General features: G+C 45.1%; 1 protein-coding gene across 1 annotated transcript; it reads right to left on the reverse strand.

The window, feature by feature from the left end:
* Positions 1-1,436: 1,436 nt before the first annotated feature.
* On the reverse strand, positions 1,437-11,084 carry NINJ1 (ninjurin 1). Its single transcript, XM_040076820.1, has 4 exons — positions 10,910-11,084; positions 6,610-6,844; positions 3,966-4,127; positions 1,437-2,117 (listed from the first exon to the last, which is right to left on the reverse strand). Exons 1-3 carry the CDS (start codon positions 10,979-10,981, stop codon positions 3,973-3,975), a joined length of 462 nt encoding a protein of 153 aa, XP_039932754.1. The 5' UTR covers positions 10,982-11,084; the 3' UTR covers positions 1,437-2,117; positions 3,966-3,972.
* Between the last annotated feature and the right edge of the window lie 1,200 nt (positions 11,085-12,284).

Raw genomic sequence — 12,284 nt, forward strand, 5'->3', positions numbered from 1 at the left:
ACTCTGAAAAAGCACAGCAAACCAAAGAACGAATCCAAGAATGAGTCAAACCTATGTATTTGTTTGCTGCCCCACAGAAATATTTGCCAGGGTTTTAAAGTAGCACCTGACTTAAAAGAATAATAATTCTGTGATTAAATTATTTATACTTAAAACCAATTTGTAGATGCTTCTGTCTGCTAAAAAGTACATGAACTCTGAAGGCTTTAGAGACTTAAAATACAGATTTCGTGTCTGGGAATGTTTTGCAAATCTTACTTAAGCACAATGAAAGACGTGGGAAGCAGCATCAGAGGCGTGACAGCCATGAGTGGGCATGGAGAGTCCTACAGCAGCTGGTGGTATATAAAAAATAAATACAGGAAGCTGACCTGTGTGCCTCATTCAGAACTCGTTCTGAGCTATGTTTAAATTAGTACAGCATACACAATTGAACCACTGCCTGCTGGATACTGGCTAAATACACGTCACAGTGGAAATGAAGCAACAAAAGACAAATTAGAAAGTAAAAAAGAATGTCTATTCCATTACTAATTGCACAAGTTTGATTTGTTTTCTGTTAGTAATTCTTACAGAACATATGAAAGTCTGGTACATCAATAGGCTTTGAAACATAACCAAAGACAAAGGTCAGTAATAAAAACTGCAAATGAGATGAGACATATGAAGTGAAACTTCTCAGGTACAAGGGAGCATTTGAAAACTGAAGCTAAGAAAATTGATACAAATCTGCATCTACATGCAAGTACAACCTGGAAAACTGATTGCAGGTTTGATACTTTTGAAACAAAATTACTAAAATGTTTTTGTTGAAGAAATTCTTGTAACCTACACCATTACTAGCAACAGTGTATTTAGAAAAAGTGTAAGTCCCTGAGCCAGCAGGTAAGGGCCTGGAAGATATTTATATCTCTCTATATATATTTAAAAATAAAAAAATTAAAAATTTGTCTTGCCTTTAGCCATAAACTCATAAAAGTAACAAAACTGCAGCAATCAATGATGGGAAGAGAGAGAGAGGAAACTAGAGAGAAAACCTCAGTTCATTTTGCCATTTGAATTGCTGCTCACAGATACTTGGTACCAGTTTAGCAGGTAAAGTTCACCCTGGATCCTCCAGTTTACCAGCTGAGCCTAGAAAAGCTGGTAATCCTAATAAAGTTTCCAGAAGTTGGATATGAGAAAGAACCTTTTACAATGAGGATGGTGAGGCCCTGGCACAGGGTGCCCAGAGCAGGGTGCCCTGTGGCTGCCCCTGGATCCCTGGCCGTGCCCAAGGCCAGGCTGGGCACTGGGGCTTGGAGCAGCCCGGGGCAGTGGGAGGTCTCCCTGCCAGGGCAGGGATGGAATGGGATGACCTTTACAGGTCCCTTGAATCCAAACTACTCTATGATTAAAACAAATAAATGTAATGCACAGAATACACAGAATAGCCGTTCATGGTAAGAAACCATTAACAGTTAGGTTATTTGTTTTTGTGCATGAAGGACAGGAAATTTCTTTTTTTTCCCAGAAGAAACAATACAAATTATTACCTGTGAACTGGACAAAAGCCTGCTGCTTGTTTCTGTTTGTCTCATCTTTGCATTAGCTAGATTGGAAAAAAAAAAAAAAAGAAAAACAAGGCACAGCTACGTTTCAACGCTGCAGAGGAAGAGCCCTGCTGGGCTACAGAGTACATGGGCTTGGTGCCAAGCTGTGAAATAAAGGACAATGTGACCATGCCAGAATCGAAGGCCTGACATTTCTTATCATGGTGGAAACAACAAATCACCACAAAATCCAAAGGCACGTCAAAAGGAAAGTCCTATAAAGTGCTACCAGATTATATTTCCTTGTTTCATGAGTTTAGGTCACTTCTCTGAAACAAACTTTCTTCAGAAACTGAAATGCCAATATTCCAGAAAAACAGCATCCTTGGGGCAAACCCAACCTTTTCTTAGATGCCAAACAGTTTAAATATTAAAACAAGGGAAAATTTCAGGTATACAAGTATGTTGGAAGCTTGAGAAAGCTGCTTGGTGTGTCCAGCTTCTTCCAATTATTCTTCCTTCCCCGCTGTATCCAGTGTAGCTGGCTCAACTGCAAACGGCATCTAAAATGAGTGCTACAGGTCTCTGAAACACAAAGATATTGATATTTTAGTGATACAGGAATTAGAGTAAATGACACATTTGCTTTGAAGGGGGAACTAAGTTTTCTGTGGAAAAGGGTGCATCATAGTAAAGGCAAAGCCAGAAAATGGTGGCCCCCCACTTCTCTCAGGGCTTTGAGGAGACTGTGGCAACAGACTAAAAACCACTTATTTTTCAAGTTAGTGTCAGATGACCAGATGTTTCTAGCAAGGGTAATGGGTACAAATGAGCAAACAACAGCTATAATGTTCCAAAGCAATACAGAACTTTCACATTTAACAAGTCTGCAGCAAAAAACTGGTTCTGGACACCACATTTGGCTGTTTAATTAGGAAACTGCATGTGTGAAAGCATGGAGGCAGGAGCCCACAGCTGCTGGCTCTCTTCTGAGCCTATTTCAGATCCTTGCCTCTGCCTCTGTCCCTGGTATTCTGCATGTTTTGTCCCATGAAGGCAGCTAAATTCCCAGTAATCCTTCATGCAGCTCTCTCGGCTTTGCCAGTGTAATTTTGGGGTCAGTGCTTCAGTACTGCCTTAACATGTACTGCTGAAGTCGACATTCTACCTGTATTTCTGATAATAGCTCAGATAATCGATATGCTCTTCGCTGTTAAAATCAAATATTTATTAGTCTGTTTGTAGCGACTGTGGCCAGAAAATGCAAAAAAACTATCTTGTTTCACTGCCAAAATTTCACAGGTTCTGGTTAAAGCAGAATATTCCACCCACACCCTGAGATAAATTAATGTAGTTCTTCATCTTCCTAATAATTTTTTGCACAGATTTCCCCCCATGCTGTTTTGACTGATGATAAATTTGGGTTTGACTTCCACTCTTGTTACAACACTCATCTACAGATTAATGGTTTAAAGGCCTTGCATCTTGTTTTTTTATGGAGAAAGGGTTTCCTGTAGAAGTTTGGATGAAGCAGTAATGTTACGTGCACGGGCTGTCCGTGTAGCACAGAGTGCACTGTCAGCCCAGTCACTCCATCTTCAGCAGGTCTCTGACCCTGGGCTGAGATCTGGGAGACGAAGAGCCAGAGCAAAGCTGGCACACACAGACTCAGCAGGGCTATTTTAAAGGCAGAAGTTGACCATGGTGCTCCTTGCGTTACAAGCCTACAATTTATGTTTATCCCTTCCCAAACTGCTCATCATAGCTATGATGCTAGGAAGATAATCCAGATTGATCCCCACAATTCCTATATTTATCTTTCTGTGTAATTCAAGAACGAAGTTGAAAGCACTGGCAGAGGAACAGCATCGTCCTAAATGGCCACATGTGAAGTGACAGTGCTCATCTTCGTGGGCTGAGTCTCCCACAGAGCAAAGCTCTGTCCTGTGGAGGACACAGGAGCCACACGATCTGCAGCCAGCACAGGAACTGAGAGGCTCCAGCATGTGCAGTGTTACATGTCAGATTTAACAGCCCTGCTACTTAGAAACAGATTGCCTTTGGTGTTAACAGACTGGATGCAAACCTTCCTTAAAAAAAGGAGAGGCATTTGGAGGAAGCAGAACAACATTATTTCCCTTATTGCCTCAGTCAGCAGTAAGGAAAAGGAGTGGTAGGCCAGGACATTCCTTACACTTCCTATGGCTGACACGTGCTGCCATCAACTTTTGAACTCCACACTCACAAACACACTGTAATAACTTTCCAGTTCCCAGCAGCTTCTGCTTTTGTACTAATGGCAAGTGAACGCAGGTATTTGCAAGAACTTGAACAGCACAGATGAGCCTGCGGCTGTTCCTAAGGGGCCCCAGTGTGCCCGGCGTTCCTGGACGCCGTGCCCTGCTGCCTCACGCTGCAGGACACCACACTCACCTGGTCCTTACTGTCTTGACGCTGACTCAGCAACTGGCTTCTGCACTCCAAAGGCAGTGATAAAAATATTCACAACTACTATAATGAATACTAGTCCAGTTGCAAGGTTGTTGAGGAAATTCAGCTTTCCATGTTTTGCAGGGTTGTTAAGGTCATATTTTACTTCAAAGAGAAAGGAGAAAAAAATGTTTAATGACATGTATATTTCAAAATACAGAACAAAAGGTTTCATACTGCTGCAGTTAAAGAATTTATCTTATGCTAAGCTATTTGGATCAGTTATATTTAAAAGGGAAGTCAGATTCTGCAGTGTCAGTGAAAGTGCTAAAGGGAAGGTCTGCAACCACAAGGAGCCTATTAACTTCCAGTAATTAGCATCTAATCTCTGTGGAGACACATGGGAAGTGATGGATGCACTAACATCACCAGAAATCTTTTGAGTTCTGGATGTTTTGAAGCCTAGCTTTGTTGCAGACTTTAAGCATTTAAAAATTATTTCAGTGTTGAATGCATTTAGTTTGAAACCTTGACAGGCTGGTTAAATTTCCATTAATAGTTAAATTCCATTAATAGTTAAAATGCTATAAATCTCGTTACCAGTGCTGGACATTTTCTGTACTGGTGCCCTTCTTCAGCTTGTATTCCCTTGTACTCCCTGCTTCTGCTTTTACAAAGCAAGGGCACTCTGTTAAACAGAGAGAGATGCCAGAGCAGTGTAGCTGCAGTCCCTTCTACAGAGAGCATCCGCTGTGTAAACACTTTCCTTTGTTTCTTGCAGCTGTTTTTTTGGTTGAACTGCTAAAGGGAGCGAGGGAGGCTCACACAAGGGAGAGAGCATTAATACAGTGTAAGCTTTGATTCCAGGCCTCGAGATAGCATACAAATTAGTGACTTTGGGCTGATAATAAGTTTGGTTTAAGACAGTGAGAAGGCTGGGGCACTTGCCTGGCATCATTGAATCATTAAGGCTGGAAATGACCTCCAGGATCATCAGGTCCAACTTTGACCAAATACTATCACGTGCACTGAAACACCATGTGAAACCCTGAGAGCTTCCTGTCTCTACTCTTTGGCAGTAAGGGCCCTGCAGCTCAGACCCTTGGCTACATTCCTTTGATTCCTTTGGAACAAGTGCTGATGAATTCTGGAGCATGTTTTGAGAATGGGTTTTGTCTTTTAAGACTCCAAGTTCTCAAGAGCATAGATCACTATAGATCTCTGGAGCTTGTGTCTACATGTGCACAACATGTGAGAAGAAATTTATATCAGAGAAGTTTTTACAGTAACATAAAACCTAGAGCCCCTTCTGATAGGCACATACATAGACATATAGCTTATGACTCTACCGCACAAAATAAAGCTTGTTATTTGCTTGTACCACCATCACCCTGTTCCATACTGCAGAAGTGAAGCACTGAACCAATATCCCTTGTTGTGGAAGCAGTTAAGTGGTTGCAAACACACTTCTGATGCTGAAGTGCTAACAGCCAGGTTTCACCTGGGGTCCCTAATAATGCTGTTGTGGTTTCGAGGAACTCTGGGTGCCCGTTCAAGTCCTGTTTGTTAGAGCAGTGTAGTCAAACATCACAAGCCAGGCAAAGCATGGGAGAACTGCCCTGAGAAGCTACTGCACACCTGTGCAGGCATGAAATAATTTAAGTTCAGTAGAACTTCAACCTTAAAATGAGTTTACACATCTGTAAGCATCTGGAGGCATGTGGATGCTTGCACCCCAACAGGACCTGGAGGGAGTCTAGTACTGCCATGTGAATGAAGAATAACTGAAATGGAATCATTAGTTCCGAAACACGGAATAAGAGCATTTGAGACAGTTGGATTATCACTAGCAGAAATGATCCACAGCTGTTTCCCACCAGAGGCAGTGTGATTTATTCCAGGTGGGCAATGGTAGATGCAGTTTGATTGCAACACAGCAAAGACAACATGCCACACCAACATGGTGATGGGCATTTTGACTTTCACTTCCCTTTCAGAGTTCCACATTCACAATATTTTCTTATATGACTGATATGGAAGAAATATATTTCAGTCATAAGGTTAAGTAACAGGTCTTGCCGTAAACATTATTATGAAACTGGATGGACTGCATTATCCTATCTGACCTACTGATGTTTCTTTTACAATCTTTCATAATTTTCCTTCCTCCTCGGGCTTTCTGGAGGAAAAAATATTCATAGTATGGGCAAATGAGTAGGAGGAAGTTGATAAAAATTGAAGATTTCACATAAAGTTTCCCATCCTCCCTTTGTCGCAGTATTTCTACGGTTTCAAGAGAAAATCTGTATTTTTGGATATTAGGAAAATTTTTTTCACTGAAAGGGTTGTCAAGCATTGGAACAGGCTGCCCAGGGAAGTGGTTGAGTCACCACCCCTGGAGATAATTAAAAGACGTGCAATTGTGATGTTTATGTACATGGTTTAGTGGTGAACAGGGCAGTGCTGGGTTAACTTTTGACTAGATGATCTTAGGGATCTTTTCCAACCTAAATGATTCTATGAGTCTAACCTGAATTGGTTCTGAGGTAAAGGCTTTTTAAAAGCAAATGCTGTGTTTATTTACCATCTTACAGGCTGTGTCCTGTAAGAAAAATACAAGTCAGTGGTTCTTGCTGTAGCTACCTACCGAGGAATATCAGGAGCACTCCCACCATAATTTGCAGGGCGAGCGACAGACTGATGAGAATGATCAGAGGGACGTAGAAGGAGAAGGAGGGCCCTTGCTCCATGACAGCTTTGAGCTGGGAGGCGTTGGCCATCAGCAGGGCGATGTCCAGCATGCTCTCGGCTGCACTCTTCTTGTTGGCGTAGTGGTTGATGTTGATGGGTCTGTTCCTTTGGAACCACTGCCACGATCTGCGCTGCAGCCAGCAGAGAGGAAAAGGGTTACTCACGCCCCTTAATTGGTGGTGAGCGAGGCATCACTTGGCCCATCAAATGATTCCTGTGATCATAGGGCAGAGTCACAGCAGTAGAGATTTTCTGTGCAGCTCTCCCACTGTGACCGCAGGGCTCCAGAAGGAGAGCAGAAAACAGTGCCTGCCTCTAGTGCCCTTCGGCACTTTTTCCAGCTTGCCTATAGGATCAGTCTAAACACTCAGCATGTTTCTATCCTGGGAAGAGAAGAGACTGGAAAGGCTGAAAAGTTTGCACTGAGAAAAAGCTGGGAGGGAAATACCACCGTAACACGATCCAGCAAATAACAACTTCTTGTGACTAATTTACTCCTGAAGGCACACTTAAAAATACAGATATTTATTAAATTCACTTTCTTTCATCACACATACAAAAAGTTCCTTCATTACTCATGAGTCTTATTTTAAAGACTGATGTGAAATTGGCCACTGTGTGGGCTTGGCTTGTCCTCCTTTCCTTGCTGCTCCTTCCTCCGCCATGCCACCGTCCGGGGCCATCCATACACCCATACACAGATGTTTTTCCACTTAACTATCATATGATCTGTTGTTGCCAAGAATTGCCCAATTACAAGGGAATCTTTTTTCCCCATTTTCACAACAGCTGGTTTTGGTTTGGGGTTGTTTTTTGTTTGGTTTTTTTGATTGCTCAGCAAACAAACAGGAAAAATAAAAAACAACTGCAGGGCAAACCTAGGGCTAGTTAATCCAATGGGATGAATATATGAGTGTTTCCTGATAAAGATTCATGTGACCTGACTCGAAATTTGACTGCTTGTGTCCCAGGGGTGCCTATTACTCCATGGATTAGAGGCAGCTTAGGGTAGCTAGGTTTGACTCTGGTGCCCAACTCCACGAGGAAGGAAGTGCTTCCTGCTGTCTCTGAACAGGTTAGAAATTTCAGTCTTGCTGCTCTTACTTCTAGACTTCAAAAATAATAGACAAATATATGAAAATATGCTTATCCTAGCTGACTTCTTTAAACCTGCTTCTTAGAGACTTTTTTACTGCCCAAATGTGTTCCTGCTTGCCAGAAAATCCTGTAAAAGAAGTCTGGCTTTGCAGATTAGTTCAAATGCAGAAGATACCCACTAATTACTCTCCTCAGCAGCACTAAACATGATCAGCTCCCAAGCCAGGCTTGCCACAGTCCAGATCTAAAAGCCTCCTTTTAAATAGGGTAGATATTCATGTGCCCATTGCCAGTTTTTCCAAGGCATTGGAACACCAAACTTGACCTATTTTCACCAGGCATCATCCATCAGAAGCCTAAATACTTGACTGAGTATGATTTGTCATAGGACAGCAGCAAATATCAGAGCTTTTTCTCAGCCTGTGATCTTGCCTTTGCGAGGAAAAAGGACCTGTAATCATGAAAACCCCAAAAACATTCACTTCCTGTCTCCTGACTGATGCTGGAAAACCATAAAACAAAAACCCCAAAAAAGAGCAAATTAGCCTTGTCTTCTGGGAGCAAGTTGAAGGCCACTGCCAGAGGTATTGAAGCTGATGCGGTCAGTGCTACATGGGCACTTTTTAAAATCAGACTGTGTGTTACACAGCAATATATAGACAGACAATGAAAGAAGAGATGCTGCCCTAACCTCAGGAGAGCGACAGTTTATACAACAGAAATGACAGTAGAGCTTGGTTATGTGGCTTTATGGTTTCAGGGAGATTCCAGGCATGCAGCAACGTGTGCAGCCCACAGCACCAAACAGCATTTACTGTGCTGTGATCACCCGTAGGGACAGTGGAATGTCTGGAGATTTTCTAGGATGCACGTAAAGGAAGGTTTTTCCTGCAGCTGTCACTTGGCAAAAGTCACTTCTGACTCCAATACGGAAGATTCAGGCAGCTGCAGATGGTCTCTCCAGGTTCAGGTGGCTGCTGAGTTGGGGTGGTCTTTTGTTTGTGTGAATTGTGAACCCTGGTAGATTTTTAAAGGTATCTTCTATTCAGAGATGCATTTTTGAAAAATCTGTCCCCATCTATTTTACCTTGCATATCCTTTGTGTGTGTGTGAGAAAATTTAAAAAGTGTTTATGAAGTTCACTTAAGTGCTACTGTATACATTTAAAACAATGGAACAGCATGTCTCACTGTTTATTCTTTATATGGCACTCGCCGAGAACTTGAGTTTGATGGGAAAGATGTAAAAAAACAGGGTTGCTTTCTACTGAAGATGAAGTAAAACAGGAAAATTGCCAAAAAATTCTTGGAGCAGACCACATTGGGAAAACCCCCCATCAAGAGTACTTGTGATGCAGTCACAAAGTTGTGTCAAGAGAATGAGAAAACTGCTGACAAGTCAGAGGTTTAGAGGAAACCGCTCCAGACCACCAGTTTGATTTGCATATCCCAGCCTTGACTCACTTTAGGTAGGATTTCCAGGGTTTATTAAAAATATAATTTTCTTTTTTTTGGTTTGATATTCATGACTCCAAGGGTTTGTCAGGGAGGGAGGGATGGAGGCAGGACACACTCAACCCAGTCTGTCTGTAACCAGAACGTTTTACCAGTGACACAGAAGAGGGTTTAGTACAGCGGTTTCTGTGTGGCTTAGGCTGGAGCAAGGGCTGCCTTTAGAGTTTAGTCCTTTCCAAACAAGATAAAAGACACTCTTCCACCAGTCTGCTTTTTTCAGATAAGTGGCATGCTCTACAAACATCCTTTATACTACACAACCAGAATACAGGATGAATACTTCCCAGTGAGGATGTCTGGTCATGTTTTGACTCCACAGAGAAGGGAAAAGCTGGGTATTCTTGTTTTTATTTTGATTACTGCATGGAAATTAACCATACGGGCGCTACCACTTCAGTAATTACTCCTAGGTTTGTAATTGCCTATTCTGCGTCGATATGCTCTCCCAAGGCAGCTGGGTGGGCAAAGCCCTGCAGATGCGGCGAGCGGCGGGCGGGTACGGGCCAGGAGGGCCCTGCTGGACAGGTGTGGCAGCCGGGAGCCCTGCCCGGAGCCCTGCCCCCGGCACGGGGATCCCGCAGCGGCCTCCCTGCAGGAACGGCGTGGAATGCGGGGAGGGCAGGTAAAACCCCAGCAACAACCGAGCAGCACCGCACCTCGCAGAGCGCCCGCCCCGCCGGGCACGGGATGGACACTGTGGGATGGACACTGCGGGATGGACACAGAGGGATGGACACTGTGGGATGGACACTGCGGGACGGACACTGCGGGATGGACACTGCGGGATGGACACTGTGGGATGGACACTGTGGGATGGACACTGGGATGGACACAGCGGGATGGACACTGCGGGATGGACACAGCGGGATGGACACTGTGGGATGGACACTGCGGGATGGACACTGCGGGATGGACACTGCGGGATGGACACTGCGGGATGGACACAGAGGGATGGACACTGTGGGATGGACACTGTGGGATGGACACTGCGGGATGGACACAGAGGGATGGACACAGAGGGATGGACACTGTGGGATGGACACAGTGGGATGGACACAGCGGGATGGACACTGTGGGATGGACACAGAGGGATGGACACTGTGGGATGGACACAGCGGGATGGACACTGTGGGATGGACACAGAGGGATGGACACTGTGGGATGGACACTGGGATGGACACAGCGGGATGGACACTGCGGGATGGACACTGTGGGATGGACACAGAGGGATGGACACTGTGGGATGGACACAGCGGGATGGACACAGCGGGATGGACACAGAGGGATGGACACTGTGGGATGGACACTGCGGGATGGACACTGCGGGATGGACACTGGGACGGACACTGGGATGGACACAGGGGGATGGACACTGCGGGACAGACACAGAGGGATGGACACTGGGATGGACACAGGGGGATGGACACTGCGGGACAGACACAGAGGGATGGACACTGGGATGGACACTGCGGGATGGACACTGGGACGGACACTGGGACGGACACTGGGATGGACACTGCGGGACGGACACAGCGCCGGCCCCCCCGCCCCGCCCGGCCCCGCGCCGCCGGGCCCGGCCCTCACCCGCTCCTCGGCCGCCGACTCCGCGCCCTCCGCCGTCCCGTTGAGCTCGTGGGTCTCGCTGCCGGAGTCCATCGCGGCTGCCCGGGTCCCTGCTGTCCCCGCGGGGCGGACGGGAATGTTCCCCGGGGAGCAGCGCTTCCCGGAGCGGGCCCGGCCTCCGCGCCCCGGGGCCGCCCCCGCCGCCGGGGCCTTCCCCGGCTCTCCCCCCGCTCTTCCCCCGCTGTTCCCGCCTCCTTCTCTGCCCTCCTGCCCGCGGGGGGAGGTTTCCGCGCAGGGCCGGGCCCGGCGGAGCTCGGCCCTGGCCGAGCCCGCGCTCAGCCCCGGTTCCAGGTGTTGGCCAGGAGTTACGCTGCGCGTTGCTCTGTGCGTAGGGAATTGACAATGGATGCAAATGGCTCTTTCAGAAATCTGTCTTGACAAATTGGAAGGCTAGAGTTTGGTTTTTAAGAGCTCTTTGATCAGTGTTTTTAGGGTTTCAGTAGCATTATCCTTATTGGTTTTTTCCTCGTTGTCCTTTTTATTTATTTGTTTGTTTGTTTATTTATTTATTTAAAATATGTTCTGTGACAATGACCGTGTATGAAACTGATCAACAGACAGGTTTTGCGGTATGGGACGTCAGAGGAACACTCAGATGTATAGAAACAACTGCCAGCAAGAGCGGAAATGTAAAAAATAAATTTAATTGGATTTTATATGACTACGTGTAATGTCTTTTAGAGCCTGAACTGCTCTCATCTGCACTGAAAATGTTCCTGTGTAGTTGTTAGTGCAGTGGGCTAGGAAACACTAATTTGGAGAGAACAATAAAGTTTATTGTTATAGTCCGTAGAAAATGGAAGAAACAATGTCTTATGACAGCGAAGATGTATGTGTATAAACTACACTGTTCTTAACAAGTCCAAGGCACATTGCTTTCCTTAATTTTTGGATCTGTGGTAGCTAAACTTCAGTAATACGCTCAGCTAGGCCGGCCTTTAGCAGATATATTACCTGTTAATTTAACAGTCATTAAATATGCATGAACCATAATTGTTGCTGCATTTGGTTCCCAGGACAACCTGGTCGGAACCCTCTCTGGTTGCAAGCATCCAGTGGCATATTCAGAGATACTGCTATATTTTTAGTGACCCCTTTTTCATCTTCTGTACCTCCATGCAAATGCATTTTGAGAACCTGCTTTGGCAGTTGTAAAGGTTTGACGTGCTCTAATGAAATTATTTTGCCCTTAGTCCTAAAAATGACAGGGCTGCTCTTTGGACATGACAGTGATAGTGCTGAGCGATGCCTCCTGAGTGCTGACTCCTTTTGTGCCACTCAATCACGAGAGTAGGACCTGTTCTTAATTCTGTGGAAAATGGGTGTAATTTCAGTG

Source organism: Hirundo rustica, chromosome 12 (genome assembly GCF_015227805.2).
Source record: "Hirundo rustica isolate bHirRus1 chromosome 12, bHirRus1.pri.v3, whole genome shotgun sequence".
Taxonomy (NCBI): domain Eukaryota; kingdom Metazoa; phylum Chordata; class Aves; order Passeriformes; family Hirundinidae; genus Hirundo; species Hirundo rustica.